General features: G+C 48.1%; 1 protein-coding gene across 1 annotated transcript in view; it reads right to left on the reverse strand.

Moving 5' to 3' along the window:
• The window catches only part of VPS36 (vacuolar protein sorting 36 homolog), a 265836-nt gene extending 244733 nt beyond the window's left edge, over positions 1 to 21103 (reverse strand). The window contains exon 1 of the mRNA XM_078657256.1: positions 20896 to 21103. Within this exon, the coding sequence (XP_078513382.1) occupies positions 20896 to 20991 (96 nt within the window). The 5' untranslated portion in view covers positions 20992 to 21103. The remainder of the gene's footprint in view (positions 1 to 20895) is intronic.
• Between the last annotated feature and the right edge of the window lie 6250 nt (positions 21104 to 27353).

Raw genomic sequence — 27353 nt, forward strand, 5'->3', positions numbered from 1 at the left:
GCTCTGCACAAGCTGCATTTAATTTACATGACTTGTACCAGTCCATGATTTGCTGAATCTCATGACCAGGACTGTGAACGGGTCCACGGTGCTGTACATTTCACGTTCATGACTGGCCGTGTATAGCCCAGAACATGGTGCGACATCCCCATGTGTTAAAATGTCGATTGTACTGGCCCAGGGAAGGATGCTTTTTTTATGTACAAGGTATTGAACGAATGAAGTGCCTCTTCAAATAGTCCCTCCCTGGGGAAAAATTACATTCCGATTTTTTTATTAAGGTTTCCCTTGTTTGCATTTAAAGAAAATGAATTTCCCGGTATAATTACATATGTGGTTAGAGCTTGTTCCTTATGAGCCATGCCCTTCTTTCTAAGTTTTTGACGTATGTAGTTTAGGAGGACATAGTAGTTTGCTGAAAATGTGTGCAGAATGGGAGCCCGTGACATTGCACCGTCTGTACTGCAGTCAGACACTAGCGTGTTTTCAGCTCGTCGCTGGCCCACCGCATTGTCACGATGCCCGGGGCGACCAACAGTGGGGTACTGAGGAGGCCAAGCTGCAACTAACTTAACTAGATACATAAGAAGAGGAAAACATGTTAATTTGACATTTCTCGAATGTAAATCTGCTACCATTTAAAATTGCCTCTGCTCCCCCGATTGTGACGTTTTTCTTGCCTCTGCCCCTCTTATTGTGCTTGTTTTCTTGCCTTCTGCCCCCTGATTGCTCTCGTTTTTCTTGCCTTCTGCCCCCTGATTGCACTCGTTTTTCTTGCCTCTGCTCCCCTGATTGTGCCATTTTTCTTGCCTCTGCTCCCCTGGCTGTGCAATATTTCTTGCCTCTGCTCCCCCGATTGTGACATTTTTCTTGCCTCTGCCCCCCTGATTGTGCTAGTTTTCTTGCCTTCTGCCCCCTGATTGCACTCGTTTTTTTCTTGCCTTCTGCCCCGATTGCACTCGTTTCTCTTGCCTCTCCTCCCCTGATTGTGCCATTTTTCTTGCCTCTGCTCCCCCAATTGTGACATTTTTCTTGCCTCTGCCCCCCTGATTGTGCTCGTTTTCTTGCCTTCTGCCCCCTGATTGCACTCGTTTTTCTTGCCTTCTGCCCCATGATTGCACTCGTTTTTCTTGCCTCTGCTCCCCTGATTGTGCCATTTTTCTTGCCTCTGCTCCCCTGATTGTGCCATTTTTCTTGCCTCTCCTCCCCTGATTGTGCCATTTTTCTTGCCTCTGCTCCCCCGATTGTGCCATTTTTCTTGCATCTGCCCCCCTGATTGTGCTAGTTTTCTTGCCTTCTGCCCCCTGATTGCACTTGTTTTTCTTGCCTTCTGCCCCCTGATTGCACAAGTTTTTCTTGTTTTCTCTGTTACTCAGGAGTGCATCTTCTGTGGCCCTCCACGGCCCGAGGGTAGGGGGGCAAGACCGTGCCTTGGGCATCCATAGCTACCCTGTGTGTGCTGACACAGATGGGTGGTCGTCCTGCATAGAGGGATTGTTTGAGAAACGTTGTGTTTACGTAAATTTAAAAGACTTGCCGGTAATAGGACTATTGATTTGGGGGCATGATGAGCATTGAGCAGGCCAGAGTTTAATACCTATTATTAAGCCCTACATTATTAGTTATATCACACAGAATGTTTTAGTAGATGTCTGACAGCCCGAGCGGGCCCATCAGACTTTTGTCATCCTGTTTCCTCTGCTCCGCAAGCCATGGTGGAGTTGGTAAACGACCTCCTGCAGCTGCAGGCCGTGGGTGCATGGAGGGACCTGACGACCAGCGACCAGCTGCAGGCCGCCACCATGCTGCTCCACACCGTGGAGGAAGGGGCCTTCGTGCTGGCGTAAATAGTCCCGGAGAACACCGACAACCACCGTGAGTACAACTTCCATCCCCTTTTAGAGTCACACAGCACGACGGAGCACACTCCTGCCTGGCAAAAATAAAACTGCACATTTTCTGACGAACTGAAAACCAGCAGCTTTGTAGTTTTTGTGAAAAATCTATATTGTGTAGGTAGCAATAGCGTTTATTGGTCCCACAAATGAAGCAAAACGTTTCTTTGGGGGGTCTAAAGAACGTTATCAAACCTCTTCCAAGTAGAATTTGTCCCTAAAGCACTACAGCTGAATGAGTTGATTAAGTGAAACCCTCAACACATTCTTTGACCCACTTATGCAGTGATCAGCTAACACATACACACTGCATTTATGTTGTCTGTGTGTGTGTGCGTGGCTCTGTCTGTGCGTGGCTCTGTGTGTGTGCGTGGCTCTGTGTGTGTGTGCGTGGCTCTGTGTGTGTGTGCGTGGCTCGTGTGTGTGTGCGTGGCTCGTGTGTGTGTGCGTGGCTCTGTGTGTGTGTGCGTGGCTCTGTGTGTGTGTGGCTCTGTGTGTGTGTGCGTGGCTGTGTGTGCGTGGCTCTGTGTGTGTGTGCGTGGCTCTGTGTGTGTGTGCGTGGCTCTGTGTGTGTGTGTGCGTGCGTGGCTCTGTGTGTGTGTACGTGGCTCTGTGTGTGTGCGTGGCTCTGTGTGTGTGTGCGTGGCTCTGTGTGTGTGTGCGTGGCTCTGTGTGTGTGTGCGTGGCTCTGTGTGTGTGTGCGTGGCTCGTGTGTGTGTGCGTGGCTCGTGTGTGTGTGCGTGGCTCTGTGTGTGTGCGTGGCTCTGTGTGTGTGTGGCTCTGTGTGTGTGTGCGTGGCTGTGTGTGCGTGGCTCTGTGTGTGTGTGCGTGGCTCTGTGTGTGTGTGCGTGGCTCTGTGTGTGTGTGTGTGTGCGTGGCTCTGTGTGTGTGTACGTGGCTCTGTGTGTGTGTGCGTGGCTCTGTGTGTGTGTGCGTGGCTCTGTGTGTGTGTGCGTGGCTCTGTGTGTGTGTGCGTGGCTCTGTGTGTGTGTGCGTGGCTCTGTGTGTGTGCGTGGCTCTGTGTGTGTGCGTGGCTCTGTGTCTGTGCGTGGCTCTGTGTGTGCGTGGCTTGGTGTGTGTGTGGCTCTGTGTGTGGCTCTGTGTGTATGTGTGTGGCTCTGTGTGTGGTTGTGTGTGTGTGTGTGGCTCTGTGTGTATAGCTTTTTTTGTAGGTGGCTCTATGTGAATGACTGTGTGGGTGGCTCTGTGTGGGTGGCTCTGTATGTGTGTGTGGGTGGTTTTGTGTGTGTGGCTCTGTGTGGGTGGAAAGGCAATAGGTCATGCATATGCGAGCGATTAAGCTATTGGCATTGTAAATGACAATGCCATTTATTTAATGATTAAGCTATTGGCAATGTAAATGACAATGCCATTTATTTATGATTTTAAAAAAATAAAAAAAATAATGAGCAATGCCAATAGCTCTACCTTTAATAATGCCGAGACCATTGCATTGTAAATGCTTGTTTTTTCTTGTATCTTGGGAATTTGATGTGAGGAGCCAGTCTAGAGCGGAGTTTCCTTTTTCCAATGTATTTGGTGATTTTATTCCTGATGAAAAGCGGGCCGGTTCCATGTATCGCTTTGTGGGTGATACAAAGCAGCATGGATGTTGATCTTCTGGTAATCAGTAACCAATGTAGGTCTTTCAAGGCAGGGGAAAATGTGGGCTTGTTTGAAGTTTGAAAGTTTATAATTTTCAAATCAAACATCTGTGATGGAATCAGAGAGCTGATTGCTTACCTAGGTTACCTGTTCCAGCAAATGGCACTTGCTTGTATTCCAAGGATGCAGAGTATGTTGTGGTATCTGTGGTATTTCGTTACTAAGATGAAAACCCCAAAAATAAAAAAAAAGTCGCGCAAAATCAAGCAAACAAAAAAATTATTTTGAGGAAAAAGTCGGAGTTACAAATATATTTTCCATAAAAATACAATGATATTTTTGGAAAGGATATATTGGACCAGGAATATAATCTCAGATCTGGTATAAGTGTAGTAAAGTGAAATAATACAGCTACTAATACAATATTAATAGAAAGAACAAAAGTTGGAAAAAACTGGGATGCCATACTCTTTCCACTAGGTCTACTGTGACCCAGAAAAAAAGATGCAGAGTACCACTCTACGGGGAAAAAAATAAAAAAAGAGGACAGAAGAGAGGGCAAGTGAGTAAAACGTTGACGGGTGGGAATGGTTGGAGGGGAAAAAGTGGGCCATGGAGGAGAGGGAGCAGGGGTGGAAAAGAAATGAAGGAGTGGATGAAGGCAGAGGGTTAAAGGAGGAAATATCCCCATGGTAAATACGAAATCAGGAAAGGTTGGAAGGAAAGGAGGTTAAAGGGGGAGCATTAAAAGAGAAACGGAAAAGACAAAAAGTGGGGGAGTGAGGTGTGTAAAAAAGGGAAAGGTTACTTTAAACCAAAAAAAACTATGAGAAAAAGGTTTTTACTAAGGGCATTCACCAGGTTTGTCTCTTTCAGGTTGGTTAAAGCCATTCTAGATTTAAAATTCATCAAACCAGGTTTAACGATAAAGATTTGTCTGACTCTGATTTTTCACATTCGTTTTTCAATAGAAGCACACAGAACAGCATCTGTGGAGGCTGTGGAGTTTTATAAAGGCAATATATATGTCGATGAATTCAAGGATTTTTGCATAAAAGGTATGCAATAATGTGGTGAGAAACTGGCTATAATCCAAACATCTAGAGAGAGAGGTGCACAGTTTAGCTCAAGTGGCCTCAGAATTGAGCTTGAAATGTAGCGTGCTTTTAAGAAAAGATAAATCTGTACTAAATTGTGTAAATTCATTATTTTTTGAGGTGGGTCCACTATTCTTTTGTTTATAAACCTACTGCTGGTATTATTGATTTCTCACAAGGTGTTTTTGTCATGGAATGTACACTTAGGATTGCAGTCTCAGGCAATATGAATCAATTTGTTTAAGAGTATGTGAAGTTTTTAGAAAAAAAATGCTATTAAGAATTACGTTCAATTCTTCTATAATCCACACTCTAATGGTTTAGTTGAACATTTCAATGAATAAATAAAGAAGAATAAAGTAAAATTAAGTGATAATGATGCTATGCTGTTTCTACGGCACATAAAGTGGTGTAATGAAAAATTTCCTAGTAATCATGACGGAAAGTTTCAATTCTATTAAGGACGCGGAGGCGAGGATTATACTCAACTTTCTTTTATTCCTTACTCCAGCATCTTCAACTTTAAAACAACAAAATAAACTATGATTCCCATAGTGCATGCAGTAAGGGTCCTCTACAATCCACCAATCGGCAGTCCTCAAGGTTCCAGTGGGCGTGCTCTTCCTATGTCACTACCTCTTTCTTTTCCTGCTCTCCAGCAGATAAGTGTCGTTTCCCTCTCGCTTGTTCAGGACAGGGGGAATTTAAGCATAATTTAGATTGTTTAAGCGTAATTTAAGCACACTTTATTGTATATTTGCTTTGTGGCTATGTGATATGCGTACACGCTTGCTTGTGTCGTTCGTTTTAAACAGTTCGGCCGCAGGAGCCTTTCGTTCCCTCAGCTCGTGGCCCCTCTTGAGTTGAATCAGGCTGGCGGTGCGGTGCACATGCACAAGACAGGGGGCGCGTTTCTGCAAGTCTCGCTGGTCCGCGACACACTGGTAACAGCAGGACAAACAAGTCCCAGAAGAACGCCCCAGCAGTCCGCCACGCCACCTCTGCTGTCTCTGAAGCCCTGACGCCCACTGAGTGGGTCCGTAGCTTACTGCTGCCTCCTCTGACACCCGCACAGCAGGTCTGTACTGAACGCCGTAAGGCGAGCGTAAGTGCTGTGTTGGTGTGGGGAGGCTGAAGGGGCGGGCCCAGATGCATCCAACACCCATTAGACCTTCAGGGTGAATCGCCCCCTAGCGGATTAATAGATCCGGATAGCAAACTCGGTTGTGCATAAAATCCAGTGATTTAGTGTCACAACAGAGACTGGTTGACTAACCTTGAGAAGCCGGGTACAGCAGGAGCGATGAGGATGAGAGATAACCCCTTCCCTGTAAGCGGCACCACCTGAGAGTTAGTATGTATTCACTCTACAGATATTACCACAGCAGGGGAAGGGGAAAAAGGGATAAACGAAACAATAAAGTTGTGGCTACCAGAACACTCAATGGCTTGGGGCGAGGGAGTTGTAGGCTTCACTCCTATGACAGCCCCGTGTTCCATAATGTCTGCCGCAATCATCCTAAAACAGAAAAAAAGCACAAAAGGTAAAAATAAAGAAAAGGAAATGAAAGTTTTCTTAATTCCTAGTAATCCAGGGATGCAAGCCTCAGAAGAATTAAGCTTCAGAATATTAGAAGTCACTGTAGAATGTACTTATCTGATTTAGAAGTCTTGAGCCTAAAATATTTTCTTTAAAGTCGAGATTGACGTTCTGATTCAGATTATGCAATGTTTAAAGCACACTGGTAAAATCCCATACATGAGGAAACCCATCCGAGCCTCTCAACGGCTCAATGATGCCAAAATGAACATAAAAAATAATCCAAAGGGAGCTCGTCTTCCTGCGAGCACAGCAGTGCAAATGTGTTTGCAGAATTGACCAATCATGCCCGAAACTCGGAGATCACTACTCGCGGTTGCGCTCCAGCGCATATGCGAGCTGAAAACCCCCGCACTGAATACCGGTCTCTGCCGGAGGGAGAAAGGAGGCGATCGCGCTCCAGCACATACGTGTTCAGCTTGACAAGGAGGAAACATCACTGAATACCGGTTCAGGCCGGCGAACGAAAGGACACGATCGCGCACCAGGGCTAACGCGTTGCAAAACAAATGATGAGGAGCCTTCTGGACACAACAAGGATTTCTTGTGCAAGCGCAACTTGGGTAGCGTGTCTGCTCGAAGTAGACTTCACCCAGGCTTACAGGCACCGTGCAACATGAAGGAGGTGCATATAAAGGAAGTAGCAGGAAGGAAAGGATAGTAGACAGAGAAGACAGAGCTATCCTTTAGGGTTTCTGGGAGATGTAGTTCTCTCCCCAATTATTCACATTCATTCATAAACTACTGACATGCGGCTTGTCCACCTTCATCTTGACCTAAACGTGACATTTAGTCCCACACATACCAGCCCCCCCCCCCCGATATAGTAGTGCCACTACTATTGCATAGAGCACTTGGGGTATATAAATATATATATTGCTATACATATTACTGGTTTAACTATATAGTACTCACTTTCGTCATGGAGGATGAATACACAGAGGAGGAGCCTCTGCAGGTTCTCCCCCTTGTTGATGAGTTCTGCGATGCAGTGGATGTGTCCATCCACCAGGCGGTAGCAGCTGCCATGGGTCCTTTGAGCGCCCCATAATGCAAATGGCATATGCTTGCCAGGCGGAGCAACTCCAGCGTGCTCAGAAGCGTAAGAGCACCTCAGGCATGAATATGGGTGCATTTGAATGCCTGAAGAAGGCGTTCTTAGCCTGGCCAGATGTGGGGTCGCAAGATACCATCCCAGAGATTCCAGAGATCCCTAGCTTGCATGAGGACGGAGAGGACTCTTTGGGGGAGTCCCCTGATGAAGCAGGTCCATCCAGACCCTGGCGCCCTATGGGGTCCCTTGCCACAGACATACCTAAAGGGTCAGAGGAGCTTTCTAATATGCTTGTCCCTGAAGATCTAATACATCCCAGGTCCTCGGAGTGGGTCCCCTCCCCCAAAGTGTTGGCATTCGTAGTAGGACGCTTGCGCAAACCTCTTGAGAAGGAGGTGAGGCCCTACCGGGTAAAGTGCCAACAACTCCAGAGGTTGACCCTAAGATGGCCACCTTCTTGCAGAGTGCATTCCCATCCAAAGAAGGGGAATGACAGATCATGGAAAACATGTCAAGATAAGTTGCTAGATATAGCAGGCCCCATCACAAAGCTTTTAGAATTGGCAGAGGAAGCCAAATTGACGGGCACCCCTCTCTCCTCGGAAAGAGTTTCGAACTGGGCCCAACGCGCAATCGTCTTCCTGGGCAATGCTAATTGCGCCCTCTTTACTGAGAGGAGACCTCTTTTCTGTTAAAAGTGGATCCCAAACTGTGACACTTGGCCTCTTCCGAGACAGGCATGGTGGCGCATGACGGTCTGTTTGGAGAGAAAAAGAACTTACCAAATTCGTCGCCACATCAGGCGCAATCCTCCATTTAGAAGGTTTTCCACCCTAGAGTTTTTGTCGGGGTGGCCGTGGCAGAGGGTGTTCGGCCGGCCGTTTCTACATCCAAGGCCCTCAAAGAGGCAGCAAGAAAACCCAAGAGTCAGGCAGACAGGAGCTCTTTCAGACAAGATGAGGCTACAGAGGCCGCAATGGCAGAGGAACAGCCAGAGGCTAACCCCTGGCAGCAGCAGGTGAGCCTTTCCCCCGTTCCACATTTAAAGATGGGCGGCAGGTTGGCGTTTTTCGTGCACAATTGGAGGTCTATCACCACAGAACCATGGGTGTTATGTTATGTTATCCGGGGTTTTTTAACGCATTGGTGTTACAGACCATACAAGGTTTTCAAATAGAATTCTATGGTTCTCCCACCAAAAGGTTCGACCTCGACCACTGATTTTTGCACGCGATCAGGCCGAAGGAGGTGTCGGATCTGCTGCAATAAGAAGCGGTTGTTCCCACATGTCTTCACCCAAGAGGTTTCCTCAGCAATGTTTTTCTGGTAGACAAATCAGACAGGGCCAACAGCGAGTGATAAATCTGAAGGAGTTCAACCAATGGGTAATCTATCGCCACTTCAAGATTGATGACATCCATCTGCTGAGGGATCTCCTTGAACCCGAAGATTGGATGGCCCGACTAGATCTGAAGGACGCGTACTTGGCGGTCCCTATCTTCCCTCCGCACCGTCGCTTCCTACAGTTTCCGAGGAAAGATCAGGTGTACGAGTTTGCCTCGCACCCTTTCCGTCTTTTCTCTGCCCCATTGTGCTTAACCAATGTTCTCAAACCAGTGGTGGAAACACGAAGAGCCAAAGGCTTTTGCCTCATCATTTATTTGGATGACATTTTGCTCTTGGAGTAATGCCCTCTACTGCTTTCACAACAGTTGCAGGAGACAATAGATCTCCTTCAGGACCTGGGGTTTCTGATCAATGCCAAGACGTCGCTTCTGACACCTTCCAAGCAAGTAACCTTCCTGGGGTTCATCATAGACTTGGTGTCCCACACCTTGAGAATTCCGGCAAGGAAGGTAGGCCTTCTTGCCTCATCAATTCAGGCAATTTTTCTGGGTCTGCTCCACTACAGACCGTTGCAGCGCCTGAAAGCCTCTCATCTCCGCAGGGGTCTGCAATATTTCGACCAGGTGTCCAGTACAGAAAAAGTGCGCAGGGAGATGAAGTGGTGGCTGGATCATATGGACGCATTGAATGGCAGAGCAATATTCAGCTGTGAACCAGACTTAGTGATAGAGTCCTATGCCAGCAAGTCAGGCTGGGGAGCTCGGTGCGGAGACTCCTTTATAGGAGGAAAGTGGCCGGCAGAAGAAGGTCAGCTCCACAATAATTGCCTAGAATTGATGGCGGGATCCTTCGCGATCCAGTGTTGGATGAAGGACAAGACGTCTTTCAGCGTGCTTCTGAAAATGGACAATGTTTTGGCGGTCTGTTATATCAACCATCTCGGGGAAACAAAGTCCAAGGCTCTGGCGGATCGAGCCAAGGAATTTTGGACGTTTTGTCTCTCCCACAACATTTCGGTGACAGCGGAATACCTCCGGGGGCTTCCAACGTGATAGTAGATTGGTGCTGCAGGAGCTAGTCGGATATGGGCCTATGGCAACGACATCCATCGCTCTTTCGGAGACTCCACAGCACGTGGGGCCCTTTCTCAATAGATCTCTTTGCGTCCTGTCTGGACCACCAATCTCTGCGTTTCTTCATTTGGAAACCGGACCCTCTAAAGGTCGCTACAGACGCATTCCTGCAGGATTTGTGCAAAGAGACGGGGTACGCCTTTCCCTCGTTTACAATGATAATGAGACTCACAGCACAAATCCACAGACAGCAGGGGAGTGTAGTTTTGGTCACCCCATACTGGAGGTCTCAAGTGTGGTTTCCAGTCCTTCTGGAACTTTCCTGGGATTCTCCAATCCTTCTACCCGAAGATCCCTTTCTTCTGAGGGATCCCCAGGGCGGTCCCCACCCTCTAGTCCAGCAAGGACAGATACCCTTGGTAGCATGACAGATTTCAGGCATCGCTGGAGTGTCCCAGGCCTATCGAATGAGGCTCAGAAGCTACTGGGAGTGGCTTGGGCAGACATTACAAATAAACGCTACAAATGAGCATAGACCGGATGCAGTGGTTGGTGTGTTCGGAATGACCAGGATTCAATTGGATGCGAAGTGGTAGCCATTATGAACTTCTTGGCATCATTGGCGGCCCAGGGCCGGGCATTCCGCACTATCAATTCGTACAGGTCATCAATTTCAGCAGGCCACTTACAGGTCCTGGGAGCCCCAGTCAGTGAACACTAATTGATTTGCAAGTTGATGCGAGGGATTCGCCTCACGCTTCCTCCGGAGCCCAGCTATTCTTCTTTATGGGATGTTGTTAGAAGGTGGTTCTGACCATCTGAGCCAACCAGATTTTTTGCTTTTTGAATATCTATTTGTTGAGCTTTTACTGTGGGAGAGCCTCATAAGTTGGGACTCACTCACAATGAACTCATGATGAAAGGGACTGCATGTGTATTTTACCGATGTTCCCCCGGTGCGAGGCCGCTGCGCTGCAGTCAGAGTAAGGGGCACCGGGCTGGATACATGCAGACACATGTGTACATGCAGGTGCACAAGTGTAAGGGCTGCACAGGGGAGATTCCTGGTGTGCACAGCCCAGGTGCAGCTACAAAGTGAATGGTGTGGCAGGACTTATGCAGAGCTGGGTGATGACATGGATTAGGCTTTCTACAATGGGAAGAAACATTTGAGGGAGTCAGTGTGTTTTACTGTTTTCAATCCATTACTCTCCTATGAGGATGGGGAGCACATGGGCTAGTTTCACTTTCCTAGGGCCCACAAATTCCAGACCTGCACTAAAGTCCACTGTAACTTATATGAGAAGAAGTATTCTGCAGAGTCCAAAGACATAATTGTACTGCTTTTGGGTCATCCAGAAATGTCATATTTCTCTGAGTCAGCTCATAACCAGGGCCTGCCTGGTGCTGACCCTGCCAGGCTGAATTAAGGACCTTCCTCCCCAAGCTGTAGCATCAGAGGCCAAGCCCTTCACAACAAGCATCCCAAGGGCGAAGGCCTCCACTCCAAGAAGAGAACATGGGTGGAGCTACAGGTTAATCCATCTGCAGCGAACACCTGGGTCTGGAGAGATGGCAGCGAGGGGGGAAGGGGCTTTCAAAGACCATGTGGCATGAGACCCCTGGACAATGCCATTTTGAACTAACCCAGAGGCCTGGGCAGGAAGGAGGGTGCAGGGGCAGAGAAGTGGGTCAGGTCCCGGGGGCCACCCCTACAAGAAGATAAGCCGGGGAGCGCTGTTGCGCTCCCCGTGAAACTGCCTACAAGAGGTGCCATGACCCCACCCTGGCCCCCAATGAGACTGGAGGGAGGGGAGCGCCGTTGCGCCCCCTTCACGGGAGAAAACAAGCCAGGGAGCGCCGCTGCGCTCCCCACGAAGAATTCCCCAGGGGGCAGGGATCCCAACTCCGGGCCCGTCACCCCGAAGATAAGCCGGGGAGTGCCGTTTGCACTCCCCGTGAAGACTGCCCCTAGGACCCGGGATTCCAACTCTGGGTCCGGAAGACCGACGCCGAAGCCAGGGGGTGCCATCACGCTCCCCGTGAAGAACTCCACGGGGGAGGGGCCCGGGATCCCAACTCCGGGCCCCAGTGTGTCCCTTGTAGGTGGGAGGGGGCGGTGGGGAGTATCGCCGCACTCCCCCATGGCTGGAGGAAGGGGGGCCTTAAGGATTGCCTCCATGTGGGGAAGGCTGTGCTGGGAATGTCTGGTGAAGCGCATCCCCTGGAGTTGAAGAGATGTAAGTGCACCAGAAATGCATTTACCCATGTTATTTCTTTTTAGATGAACTGAAAGTCACATGTGTAATGTGAAATACCTGGCTAAGGTGAAACCATAAGCCAAGTGGGGTTATGTTGCCAGACATTCCTGCTAGGGTGTCTGGTTGTATATACTTAATCCTGTGATTCAACTGTGATGCCTTTTAGGGGCTTTATTTGCAATGCATTACAACTGTTATCAGCTATGAGAGTACCTCATTTAAAGTGATGCCCAAACATGTATTCTTGCTACTGTGTTAGGGGAAGAACAACCCAGACACTTAGGCACTAAGATGTAGAGGTGTATACTGTATGGTCAGTATGAGATGATCAGTCAAGGTTATGTGTCCCCAGGGTAGGTGTACCTATTATAATGTTTGTTGAGATGATGGGGTGGGTCGCCACTAGGATGGTGCCCCGGGGCAAGGCCCTCGCACCAGGTTGTGTCAACCTGGATTGTGGGCAAGATGATGTGCATACATGGGAGTGGTGGTACAAGACCTCACCCCCCTGTAGGAGGGGTGGAGATGTTATGCAATGTCACAGAGTAATTCCAACAGCTTATGTATATTTGTACATTGGTGTCTAGTATTAAGTAGTGTGTGTGTTTAATAAATGTACTCTTACTTTTATAAAGCAAAGTACAGGCTGGACAATCAATTATTGAGTGTTATTTCTGCGCACCTGTACTGGCGATTACTAGCCCACACCTTAGACTGCTCTGCAGCGCTACCCTCTGAGAGGCAAGCACTACACTAGGGTGTTTGGTTCCCAGTGAAGGACAAATGTGACATGTTATTTGTGCAGGCCTCACAAATACTGCCTTGTTTTCCAACAGATGTCAGTAAGGTCTTACGCCTGTTCCAATCTTGGCAACCTACTAAATATCTGTCCCACAAGAAAATATCAGCTAAGCTGGCTAGGCTTTTGTGCTTAGAATCATGCCGACCGGTGTCAGATGTTAGAGCTCTAGACATTTCAGGAAGGGTTTTTACCTCTGAGGGGGTCACCTTTTATATTGTGCGCAGAACCAAGTCGGACTCTAGAATGGTGTCCTACCCGGCTTTTGATAAATCCCCAAAACTGTGCATGGTCAGATGCCTCAAGGAGTATGAGAGTATGACGGAAGAGACTCATCCACCAGGGGAACACCAGTTATTGACTTCACTAAGCAGGGCTCGAAAAATCAAAAGAAATGGTACTAGTCCTGCAGGACTAGAACCTTAAAAAATGTCCTCGACCGAACTGCAACCTACTTGACCTCCGTCTGTGAAAGCGGAGCAAATATGACAAGATATCAAGATTTAAAGGCATCTTGATCGCTCATTAAGTTTGTGAGCAATAAAAATGCCTTTAAATCTTGTTATCTTGTAACATTTGCTCCGTTTTCACAGACAGAGGACAAAAGTTGGTTTGTTTTCCTACTCGCCAGAAAGGGCGAGTAGGACCTAAAAACAGCTCGACCTTGTTAAATTTAGCTCGACTATGCGAGCGGTCGAGTGGAATTTTCGAGCCCTGCTAAGGAAGTCTTTCAAAGCGGTTACGCCACCAACCATAGCCCGGTGGATCAGACGGGTAATGCAAGAAGCGGGTATAAATGTCTCTCAATTTGGAGCCCACTCTGTGAGGGGAGCAATGGCTTCAGAGGCTTTCTCATTGGGAGCCAAGCTGGAGGATATTATAAACGCCGCAGACTGGTCATCATACTCTATGTTAAAAAGATTCTACTTTAAACTAGTCATGGACATGGCAGCGGGAAACTGGTATGAGAAGCATTGGTAAATGCAGGAAAATATGCTTCAGCCAATAGAAATTTAGGAAAGGTAAGTGTCACGCACAGGAACCAATGAGAAGCCAGGAAAGAGAGGAGGCGGGATGTACGTCCCTTTTAAGTTTATAATAAAAACAATAGATTTCTTTAAGCACAGCGCACTGCCTTGGAAGTAGGACACATGCAGCAGCAGCAGGGACCCACTTTAAAGCAAACGCTGAGGCAAGCCATGGCAAGATATAGTGGCAGTGACTTTAAATAAAGAACCACCAAGTTTAATACGGCACAGGAGTTGTGGTGGGTCAAGCCAACAGTGGGAGAGCTGAGCTAAGAGTATGTGCACGAGCAGAGCCATGAAAGTACTTCGCCTCTAAATCATGCAACAAAAACGATGTACAAATATGAACATTCTATTCTAAATTCAAAAAGTGCATCTCTTTAACATGAAAAAGTGTGACATCTTATAACAACAGAATAAGTGACTGCACTAGGAGGTATTTACTTTGGGGCATATGTAGGTAATTTCCATTTTGCGATTCTCAAATAGCGATTTTTAAGGAATCGCTATTTGAGAATTGCAAAATGGAATGTAGGTAATAAATCGCAATTTTTTTGCGAATCTCTAACATTCCTTAAATGCGATTAGCAAATTGCGAATCGCAATTAAGGAATGAATGGGGATACATTCTCAAATTGCGATTTTCTAAGAGAAAATCGCAATTTGAGAATCGCAATTCCAAGGGTGCCAGGGTGTCCAAAGGACACATGTTGCACCCCTGGAATGTGCCTGTAAGTACATGTGGCGCCCTAAGGGCATGTCTGTGCGCCACATGGCACTTTGAATTTTTTTTAAAAATGCATTTTGACAGGAAATCACAAAGTACCATCTACTTGAAGTAGGTGGTATTTTGCGATTCATTAAGCCAAAATCGCAATTTTAAATGCACCCCTACATAGCATTTAAGGAATCGCAAAATTGCGATTCCTTAAATGCTTGAGCAAAATAAGGAATCACAATTTTTGCGATTGCAGCACTTGTTTTTTCACAAATACTACATAGGGTCCAGCTGACCATACGTCCCAAGGACCTATCTCCCCATTTTTCAAATTTCAGAGCGGTTTTTTATCCGCGAGAGTGGGCACACACCATAAAAATCGTGCGTGTTCATAATTCTTAGTGATTCAGTTCATTTGGAGAGACGCCGTGTCCCTCCTAGGTATGTCCGAGAAAGACACCCTGTCATTTACTGAAAATCATATTCAGTTCTTAATAGCCTCAGCTCCATTTTCAAATATTACACTTAGCACCTCTGCACAGCAACAAAATGAATCTGAAAAACTGATCAGATTAAGTAAGAAACATATCAGAACAGAGCTGCACGGCCATTTTCTTCTGAAGCACCTCAAGGGAGGCACCATCCCTTGGGGGCTCCAGGTGAAAAATGTGCCTGTGATTTTCACAGAGGATGCCGAATACAAAAGGGGTTTCAGTTGTATAAACACCAAATGTAGCAGGGATCTGATGGTCCATACCATCGAGACTGCACAACGGTTGTGCGCAAAAGAATTAGAAGAAATAGAAGAAGTCACCAAAAGTATCCAAGAGAGCCAGCTGGTCCCTGATGCCAAAGCGCTCCTCGAAAAAATTGAAAAAGAAATTTTGACCTTCACGGACACTGCCATAAACAATAAAACCATCCAATACGATAGGGATTCAAAATCCTTTACTTTAGAGAAAACCTACCCGTTTTTGAAAGACGATTTTTACTCCCAGGCTGACTCAAGGGGGGCATTGTATAATTACCAGGGGCGATCCCGCAATAGGTTTAAAACCTTTTCTGAAACATCATCCTCATCCGACTCTTCGGGTTCCACAACAAGAGGCAATAATAACAAAAAGCAGGTCTCTTTTTTAGAGAAGGGACAACAATCGAAACCCAGGCAAAAAATACCATGGGAGATGCGCACCCGGAAAAACTCCTACAAGTCATAAAGGCTCCATCGACCATTGTCAATTTATCGGCCAAAACTTTAACACCTGATGAAGAATCGGTGCTTAACTTGGGATTAAAATTTGTTCCTAATCAAAGAACTGACTTTACCAAGACAAAGATGGAAATGATCTCATTCTGTCGTAAAATACGCCTGAAGGCTTTTTTAAATAATCAGCCACCTACAGTGGATAATGAAACAACAGGGTTAAAAAATAAATCTTCTTTCATCCCCAGCCAAAACATCCCAAAACAGATCTACGCCTTTGAGCAAGTGGTTCTGTCCTCAATAAACAAGCTTGAGAAAAAACAGAGATATGTCAAGCCAAACCTAAGCAAAGGTCAACAGGTAGCCTTAAAAAACTTAAGTGAGGACAATTCAATTATAGTTAAACCGGCCGATAAGGGCGGAGCCACCGTGCTGTGGCCACGGGACAAATATCTGAAAGAAGGGGATTCCCATGTGCAAAATCAAACATGGTATAGGAGACTATCAATGGACCCAACGAAGGAAATTCAGTCTAAAATATCTGACTTGATTCAAATAGGTTTTGACAATGGGTATGTGGGAAAGAAAGAACGGGACTTTCTTATCAAAAAGTTCCCCCGCATTCTATTGTTATATTTCCTTCCCAAAATACACAAAAATCCTGCCGAGCCCCCTGGACGACCAATCGTCTCAGGGTGTGACTCGTGTTTGGAACCACTATCGAAATACGTCGATTATTTCTTGAAGCCTTTTGTGAGTAATGTCAAGTCATATCTCCAGGACACCACTGACTTTTTGATTAAAGTAGAGGGAATGAATTTCGACCCCTCGAGTGAGATCATGGTCACAATGGATGTGACCTCATTATATACACAAATCCCACAAAGTGAAGCACTGGAAGTCATTGAATTATACTTAGATATGAGGGTGAGACCCCATCGGGTCCCAAGTTCTTTTATCTTGGAAATCGCGGAATTGACACTTAAAAAGAACTATTTTCGTTTCAATGACGAGTTTTTCGCCCAAATTAAGGGGACAGCCATGGGATGTCCCTATGCGCCGGAGATGGCCATATTGTTTATGGCGGAATACGAGAACAAGTTCGTTGAGAACAATAACCCCTTCAAAAAACATGTAAAACAGTGGCTTAGGTACATCGATGACGTGTGGCTCCTGTGGCAGGGGAGCCACACTGAACTACTTGAATTTCATCAATGGCTAAACCACAAACATCCGGACATCAAGTTTTCGATTGAACACAGTAATTCAAAAATGACATTTCTGGATGTTGAAATAAGTTGTACTGATGGTGTTTTAAAATCTTCTCTCTTCAGAAAGAAGACAGATAGAAACACCATCCTTCATCACCGGAGTGCCCATCCTAGGAATTTGCGAACTAATCTTCCCTATGGGCAGCTTCTTCGGATACGAAGAAACTGCTCTGAGATAACAGACTATGATCAACATGCACAGAAATTTTCCGATGAGATGACCAACAGGGGTTATCCTGCCAAATTACTGAAACATGCACGCAAGAGGGCACGATTTACACCACGGGAGTGTCTGTTTGAACGTAAAGTGAAACAAGAGCTAGACAAACTTGTCTGTGTGACTACGTTCGGTCCCCATGCCCACCAAGTGCGACAAACCATTCTTAAAAATTGGCATTTGTTGGAAGACTTAGAATGTCCATTTCCAAAACCTATTTTTGCCTTTAAAAAGAACAGGAGCATTGGTCAACACATGGTAAGGGCAGATGTAAGGATAGAAAAACCAAAACACGATCTGCTCTCAATATGGGGCATGAAACAGGTTACAGGCCACCATAGGTGTGGTAATTGTGTCTCGTGTGAGTCAACGATTGAGGGCAGTGAATTTATTCACCGGGGGACACGATGGAGAAATGAATGTTTCAGTAATTGTCAGACCAGGAATGTGGTCTACGCAATCACGTGTAGTTGCGATAAACTCTATATTGGGAAAACAAACCAACAGATTAACACTCGCATCACACAACATCGATCGTGAATGAAAACTAAAGTGGTATCGGCACCCATGGTTCAACATTTTATTGAACAGGGTCATTTAGAGACCGATTTCAAATGGACGGTCCTATATACAATAGGGCACTCGAAAACAGTCCAGGATGTGGATGATGTTCTACTCAGGAAAGAAGCCTATTTAATCTTGCGATTCAACAGTTTTCAAACTGGATTGAATTCCATGTCGGAAATTTCTAGGTTATAAAACTCCCTGTTTTATATTCAAAACCAGATCCATGTGTGTTCTCCTGATCACGAGTCGACTCAATCTCGTTAAATTCCTTGGTCTTAGAGTAAAATCATTTTTGTGTGTGTCCCTTTAAATCGCGAATGGACTATATATCCCAGAAAACCCGTGAAGTACAAAAGCGATTGGAATATATGTCCCTGAATTTCGTGATTTAAGTGACAATAAAATAACATAAAAAACTCCTTGTTTTTTAGCAAAATCAGCCCTGTGTGCGTTCTCCTTAAAACCACAAATGGACTACATGTCCGAGAACTCCGTGTATCATGTGACAATAAAATAGTCACGCCTCTTTCAAACATGGCGCACTGATGGATTGCCATTACGAAAGACGGAGGCAGAGTGAACAGAGGGAACTAGGTAGGTGCCCTTTTGCCGACAAAACGCGAGCGCGTCTTAAACAATGCCAACAAGTGGTTTGCTAACTGACAGCAATGCCAACAAGCGGGTTGCTAACTGAACGCTCGTTTTTGTTGTTGTTTTGGCAGAGTGTTAACATTGTGCGCACCCGGGCGTCACGCGGGGAGGCACCCCCTTTTTTGACAAGGTGAACAAACCAAGATTAAGTGGACCTCAGAACACGCTATAAACCTGAAGTAAAAGGTACTTTTTTAACAAGTTTGGGGAATCAGAATATTGACAAAGGTTATGATATGGTTTAGTTACCATCTTTCCCCTTTTTGGCAGGCTCCAGTGTAACCAGGGGGGCTCCCCTATGCACAAAGGGGGAACCATATATTCAACTTTGAAAGAAGACGCGATCACTCGAAGGTAGGAGCGAGGATCACGTATTTGGCAGGAGGCATCTGGCTCTCTATTGGTATACAGAACTTATTCTGATTCCCTTCCATTCATTCCCCCCAGATACCACGACGGGGAATCTGATAGCACATACTGAACCCCACCCACCAGTGACGTTTTGCATAAGGTATGCATTTAGGAGTTGGAGCTTTTTTGTCTGATGAGGCTATTTGAGATTTAGTGGTAACTGACGTCATTTCTTTTTCACATTTTGCACAAACCTTACAGGATAGAGTCATCACGCCCTGACGAGAACACGCAAAGTAAAATAGCGAGTTCGAATGGCGTCGGCCAATTGGAGATAAGCATTTGACAACTGGTTAAAATAACTAGTTTTGTGTTGGACTGTTGTTTTGCTTAATTCCCCATTCCAACTTGTATTGCTTTGTACATAGATTGTCTTCTCCATTTGATTTTTCCTTATTTTGAGCATAAATAACTTTTCTTTTTCGAGGAAAGTTAGTGCAATAATGATTAATGATGTTGATGCACAAGCTTTTGTGCTAATGTATATATGAAATTTAGATATATGTTCTGTTTGTTACATGTAATGTTTTTTATATGTCTTTGAACAAATTGTATGCTAAATGTATTTGGGTATGTCTTTTTTGTATAATGAATTTTTTGAACTTTGAAAACAAAAAGTAAAAGGGTATAAAATAAATAATACCAGACAAATTCTGAAGTAAAACTTTATTTGTCACTCTAAAAGAAGGAGATCCAAAAACTTTTTGTGTGGCCAGCACTTGTTTTTTCACAAATACTACATAGGGTCGAGCTGACCATACGTCCCAAGGACCTATCTCCCCATTTTTCAAATTATTTTGCTAAGTGGCACCTACATACCAAAACGCCGTTTGCGATTCGCAAACGCCAGAATTCTGCAAATTCCAGCATTTCCGAATTGCAAACGCCTTCCTACATATGCCCCTTAGAAACATTCCTGCCCCCAGCCTTAATGGCCAAACCATTAGCGAACTAAGAGGTGAGTCAGTTATCATGTGTAGTATATGTGATGGCCTAGATTCCTATAGTACATGCAACACTCTAGTCTTTTAAACCAAAGGCAATCATTTTTTGTTCGGCGCAAATCCCGAACTCGAGGATTTCAAGGTGCTCTCATATGCCATAATGCAGAAAAAGGATACCTTGTGAAATAAAATATTTGCCTGGAATCACAAGGTTTAGTGGGATTTATCCCACGTTTTCTGGGTTCACATTGTTCGGCACCAGGATCTGAGGTCAGTACCCACTTCATCAGGCCATGAGACCACTCGTATTCCCTCTGCAGCATAGCCTGGCTGGTTCTTTTATGGTTGTCCCTGACTTCACTTGTCCCAGACAGACTGCCCCGATTAATAACCTTAGTGCTACATTCAAACTGTCCTCCTCACTTGTTAGTTTTAGTCACCTGCAGCACACGAGAACTTGATCAACTGCGTGCATCGAGACAGTTCTGCAGGACATGGCAGGCTGCAGTGAGGGTGAAGCAGACCATACACCTCAGAGTTTAACACCTCTTGTGTCAGTGCCACACACCTGAGGCTAGACCTTACCCACTTTGTGTCTGCGTCACCCAGCACTATAAAATGCTGGCAGTAGCTGGATGCCTGTTGTGATGACAATTCGTTGGCCCACGGTACTATCACTTTTAAAGCCAAAAGGCGTACGGGTTGGCGCAGCTGTTTCACAATGCAAATTCTAGAACTTCACTGTGAGCAGTTTAAGGTATTTTGGGACCTTTCTCTTATTTCATTGATTTAGTGGTTCTGTCCGCAATTAAGTGCCCCTCGAAGCTGAAAACTTGGCGGCTATGCAAAGCTACCATTATTGTATACTTCAAAGTATTTTGCAAGTGGCACATTAAAAGATACTCTAGGAATAGGGAGATTATATAGAACCTAGGAATAGTGGGTCCACTCAGGAGTTGCTTCCTGGGTCACAACGCTTGACATTTTAGAGGCAGGCAAAACGTCACTAGTTGACTCGATATATAAAGGAACGGGCAGCCATCTACGCCTCCATTCATGCGCCAGACCTGCTGTTTTGCCTGACCCTGATATGGAATCACTCAAATGCAGACTCGCCCATGCGCAGTCTGGAGTTTTAGAGCGTGTCCCTTACCTTCTCTTCCCCATCGTAGATTCGCACTCCGCGCTGTTGAATCACCAACGTCTCATTCATCTCCAGCAGTCCGGTGGCCCATACAAAGCGGTCCATGATTACGATGCCCTAACAGCTAAAACAAACTGTCCCTTGTTCAACGAAGTGCCTTGCACGGCCACCGACACTAAGGCCCGTAGCACTTCCGTATTTACTGTCATTGGCCCTGCCTCCTTCTCTTCCTCCTTTGCTAACGAGACAGCGCCACCTTCCTGCTAGCATGCGTAAAGCAAGAGCCAGGCTCCGACGAGATTTAACCTGCGCGAAATGTTTAAATGGGAAAGTCATAGATGTATTTATTTATTTTTTGCATTTTTATATAGCGCGAACTTTACTCAAAGGTGTAGGCGCGCTTCACAATAGAACCAAGTACGTTACATGAGGAGAGTGTACTTACCGAATTCACAAACGAGAAACAAGAAGAGGTAAAATAAAGCAATAGATGGCAGTGACTCAACAACACACTAGGATGACTATTGTACAGGCATAGATTACAAATTTACAATACAGAAAGAACTTCCTTGAGGGACTTGAAGAGGGGTGTATTAGTTCTGGAAGTGTCTTTGGAAGAGAAGAGATTTGAGGTCGATTTTAAAGTTTCAAATAGAGGTGGTGGTAGGGAGTAATGTGTAGAGAGCCACCCGGCCTCTCAACAACAATGTAGCAAACACACACACGCATGCATACACCCTCGGGACGGGCACGCCCCGAGGTATATAATAAAAAGGCGGAAGACCGCTCGGGGTCTTTCCGGCATACCCTCTAACTGTAGTGTGCGTGTCGTTACTACAGCCTTTGACTGGACACGTGCGAGGCCCCGACCTCGCACCTAACATTGGCGACGAGGCCGGTACTGCCCCCGCGCGTGCCTGGCCGCCTGCTGCAGCTGTCCGCTCCCTACCTGCTGGTATCCGCCTGCTGTGGCTGCCTGGCGCTGTCCCTGGCCGCGGAGCTCGTCCGCCGGCCTAGTGCTCCTGCTCACTGCCCGTCAGCGCTTCGCTGGAAGCTCCCGCCCACGCGCCTCCCGTCGCGGAGCGTGTTCAGCCGGCGGGAACTGTGCCTGCTGCCATTCCCGGTGACCGGGTGAGTGCGCTGTCTCTGCGGCCCGGCCTGGGCCCCCCCCCCCCGCGCTACGCGCGTCACTGCCTGGGAGCTCGCCCTGGCACGTAGCGCACGCTCCTCTGGGCGCGCTGCCCCGGCGGGGGAGGGGTGAAGAGGGGAGACACTGCACGTCTACCCAAGGCCTGCAACCACGTGGAGCCACCAGCGCCCGTTTCAGAGCCTTGGTACCCTCAGGCCCTGCGCCCACGCCGCTCCACAGGAGTTGTTTCAATACTCTGAAAAAAAAGACAGAACAGAGGCACATTTTCACACGCCAACAGGAGGCCAATAAGCACTGGCAAAACCAACAGTCCCTGAAACTATAATACAGAAGGCTTACAGTGGAAAAGTGTATAAGACGCCTACCACGACGCTACTCCCTGCCCACATACCAAGTCACACGGCCTGGTGTACAGAGGGAGCACAAGAATGACAGACAACGCTACAGGGGGCGCGGCCGCAGTGACCGCCACCAACGCAGCCCAACCAGGACCCGCTGGCCCACCTCAACGCCGCGATGCTGACGCACACATAATCAGTCATGCCCACACGGGGGTGGCCCCCATTCCACCTTTTAGTGAAACGGCAGATCCCGCAACCGCGGCACCGCGGTGAAAGGCGTGGCTGGGGCGTTTGAATCTATATTTCAAAGGAACCAGGGAAACGGACGACACCGTAAAGAGATCACTCCTGATCCTCTATGGGGGCCCGGAAATATATGACCTCTTCGAGTCTCTCCCGAACACTGGTGAAGAAGATGACTACGACACGGCAGTGAACGCGCTCAATGCCCACTTTGATCCCCAAGTAAACACCGACTATGAAAAGTTTAAATTCAAACGGGCGTGGCAAACCGAGGCTGAGTCAGTGGACATGTACTACGCTAGGCTGCGCCGGCTGGCCAGCAGCTGCCCATTCACCGACCCGCGTGAGGAGATAAGGGACCAAATCATCGTGGGGTGTAGGTCCAAACTACTCAGAAAGCTTATCCTCAGACAACCGGGAATCACATTAGACGCCATCCTTGTCCTCGCTCGCTCTCATGAACTGTCGGACTCAAGAGCGGATGAAATGGAGTTGGCGCTCCGGTCCCCCATGGCCCCACCAGTCACACCCAAAATGGCGCACATCAAGGAAGAAACAGTAGACGCAATACAAAGGAGGCCGGTGGGAGGACGCGCACGACAGTGGCAATCCCGGGATGCTCAATGCGCGTACTGCGGTGGAGACCATGCGGCGACAGCAGTATGTAACGCAAAAGGAAAGACCTGTTCAAAGTGTGGGAGACTCAATCACTTTGCCGCCGTGTGTCAAGGAGGGAGATATAGGCCCAATGCCCCCAGGTCGCGAGGCGGATATGGGCCTCGGTCACTGACATCAAGGGTGAGACAACTATCGCTGGAACCAGAACACCCACCTCCAGACACACACGCCCAAGACAGAAAGCCGCACTACGAAGATGAGGACGACGACGAAGTGTATGTGATATCGTACGTTAGCCGGATCTCCACCCGAAAGAGACCACCCCCCCATGTGCACAATATCAGTGGAAGGCTCGGAAATCAGAGCGCTCATTGATACCGGGGCTTCAGTGAATGTAATGGACACCGATCAGTATGAACAAATGTCGCCCCGACCTCCACTTGCCCCGTCAAACGCCCGGATATACACCTACGGGGGCACGGAACCCCTGCCACTGCGCGGAGTCATCAGCACTACTATCAGCAATGGAGAGTATACCACGGAGGCACGGTTCCACATTACCGAAGGAAAAAAAGGCACGCTGCTCAGCTGTCATACTGCCGAAGATCTGGGACTGGTTTTCTTCGCCAACCAAGTTCATCAATCCCACGCCAACAACATGCTACAAGAATTCCCTGAATTGTTCAGTGGCCTCGGAAAGCTCAAAGGCAAGAAAGTCAAACTGCACATAGACACCTCCATACGTCCCGTCGCCCTGAGACACAGAAGGGTGCCATTCAATCTCCGCCCTCAGGTGGAAGCGGAGCTCAAGAGACTTGAAGATCTAGACGTCATCGAGAAGGTGTCGGGACCGACTCCCTGGGTATCCCCGCTGGTAGTGGCCCCCAAACCCAAGCAGCCTGGCGCCATCAGGCTGTGCGTCGACATGAGATTGCCGAACGCCGCCGTGAAAAGGGAGCGTCACATCACGCCCACAATGGATGACATCATCGCCGACCTCAACGGGGCGAAATGGTTCTCCAAACTAGACCTCAACGCGGGATACCACCAGTTGGAACTTGAACAAGGAAGCCGATATATCACGACTTTCTCTAGTCATGTCGGGCTTCGGCGATACAAGAGGCTGAGCTTCGGGGTGTCATCAGCGGCCGAGGTGTTTCAGAACGCGATCAGAGAAGTTCTGTCAGGGCTGAGCGGGGTAATCAATCTGAGCGATGACATCCTCATCTACTCGAACACGCTGGAGGAACACCATGCCCATCTACGTGCCACCCTACAGAGACTCCAAGAACACGGATTGACCCTCCACCGGGCGAAATGTTCCTTCTATCAGGAAGCCGTCGACTTCTTTGGCTACATGTTCACGCGCGAAGGGCTCAGGATTGACCCGAAGAAAGCAGAAGCCCTCCGAAATGCAAGCACACCCCGGAACCCGTCCGAAGTAAGAAGCTTCCTCGGGATGGCCACGTACTGTGGCCGATTCATACCCAATCTAGCGGATCTGGCCGAGCCTCTCCGAGCACTCACAAGACAAGATCAGGAGTGGGAATGGACGTGCGCGGCGAATCAAGCCTTCCAGGATGTCAAGACAGGCCTTCTGGACAAGGCCACGATGGCGTATTTCCAACCGGGCAGGAGAACCGAACTAATCGTAGATGCCAGCCCTGTAGGCCTCGGTGCAGTTCTGCTCCAAGAATATGGCCGGGATGAGTGGAAGCCTGTGGCGTATGCGAGCAAAGCCCTCACAGACACTGAAACTCGGTACGCTCAGATCGAGCGAGAGGCGCTAGCCATCAAGTGGGCCTGCCACCACTTTCACCTATACCTCTGCGGCCAGAACTTCACCATCGTGACTGACCACAAACCACTCCTGCCACTATTCACGGGATCCTCCAGGCTCGCTCCCCCGCGAATCGAGCGATGGGCGGTCCAGCTACAAGGCTACAACTTTACTCTGGTCTTTCGACCGGGCGCTCACAATCCGGCAGACTATCTGTCCAGGCACCCGGATGTGACCAAGAAGGCGCTCCCGCTTGCAGATGGGCAGGTCGCGGAAGAGTTTGTACCCATGGTATCCCTGGCCGCCTGCCCGGACACGCTAACTCTGCCGGAGATAGGGGAAGCCACCGCTGCCGACGAGACTCTGACCCGAGTCAAGAAAGCTCTTGAAAATGGAAGTTGGACTCGATTCCTTGATGGAGTGCAAGGGCTGCGACCAGAAGTGAGCCACGCACGGCAGCAACTATGGCAGATCCGCCATGAGTTGAGCGTCGGAGACGAAGGAATCGTGCTGCGAGGACACCTCATCGTCGTGCCTGCAAGTCTCCAGCAACACATGCTCACGATAGCTCACGTGGGCCACCAAGGGATGGCCAAAACGAAAGCCCGATTGCGCAACAAAGTGTGGTTTCCGGCCATGGATCGCATGGTGGACGACATGGTGCGATCATGTCATGCCTGCACCATCACCGGTTTGGATCCAGCTCCGGCCCCGATCATCACGGAGGAAGCGGCAACAACCCCCTGGACTCAGCTGAGTATCGATTTCGGGAGCTTCCCGGATGGTCGACACACTTTGGTGGTACTGGACTCTTTTTCAAAATTCCCAGTCGTGGAAATACTCACTTCCACAGCGTTCGGGCAAGTCAAAAAAGCGCTGGATCACATCTTCGCCACGATGGGGCTCCCAGATGAAGTGAAATCGGACAACGGGCCGCCCTTTCAAGGGAGGGAGTTTCAAGCTTATCTGGAAGGACTACGGATAAAACACTGGAAAATCACTCCTTTGTGGCCGCAAGCGAATGGCGAAGTGGAACGACTCATGCGGACCCTCAATAGGGCCCTCCGCATCGCTGTAGACAACGGAAGTGACCCAGAGGCCGCCTTGGACCAATTTCTAAGTGCATACAGACAGACTCCCCATAGTACCACCAAATGCGCACCCGCACATGTTCTGTTCAAAAGAGCCCCAAGGGGGAACATTCCAACGTCCTCCACTTGGACACCGGAAATAAGAGACAGTGACGGGATCCAGTCACGAAGAACCGTCACCAATCAAAAGGCGAGTGAGGGGCGACATGCAAGACGACCTGGGCTACAGGAAGGAGACACCGTGGTGGTACAAGATCGCCACCCAGGGTGGAAATTTAGAACCCCATTTGAACCGGAGAGATGGACAGTTGAAAAGATTCGAGGAACGATGGTGACCGCCCGCCTAGGACAACAGACTGTCACCCGCAATGTGTCCTGTTTCAAAAGAGTAGGGAGACCGGACGGCAATCCCAGGGACACTGAAGAGGCAACTGGGGCAGAATCAGGCTGTCAGGACGAAGTAGGGCCCTGGGACCAGAACTCGGCGTCCCACCCGAACCCCGACAGGTCGGGCGAAAACATCAGTCAACCCATCATTCCCCGAGGTGAGGCATCTGAGCACACACCCTCAGCCCGAGACGGTGACGCAACCCCGGCCGGGGCTGCTGGCTCTCCTGTCCATCACAATCACCGGTATCACCTACGGCCCAATCCCGGCCCCAGTCAGAGGCTACGAGACTTTGTGTGGACATCACCTTAGCCAAGTGAAAAGTAGTCCGTTAAGTGAACTAAATTGAAGGAGGGATGTAGAGAGCCACCCGGCCTCTCAACAACAATGTAGCAAACACACACACGCATGCATACACCCTCGGGACGGGCACGCCCCGAGGTATATAATAAAAAGGCGGAAGACCGCTCGGGGTCTTTCCGGCATACCCTCTAACTGTAGTGTGCGTGTCATTACTACAGCCTTTGACTGGACACGTGCGAGGCCCCGACCTCGCACCTAACATAATGGAGGAAGCGAGTTCCAGATTCTCACCGCATTGCCAGAGAAGGATATAGCCATCGATCTTTCCCTCCTGAAGGTGGGGGGCTCAAGCAGTAACTTTTCCGCATTAGGATACGTCTAGAGCCTCCAGAAATGTTCAGATTATTCACCAGGTATCGAGGGGAGGAAGTGTGCAAGGCTTTGTGGGTGATACAGGTAGTATTGTAGATTGCTCTTGCCTCAATGGGAAGCCATCGAAGAGAGGACAAAATGGGTGTGATGTGGTCACTTCGTTTGGCCCCAAATATAAAGC

This window comes from Lissotriton helveticus, chromosome 8 (genome assembly GCF_964261635.1).
Source record: "Lissotriton helveticus chromosome 8, aLisHel1.1, whole genome shotgun sequence".
Lineage (NCBI taxonomy): Eukaryota > Metazoa > Chordata > Amphibia > Caudata > Salamandridae > Lissotriton > Lissotriton helveticus.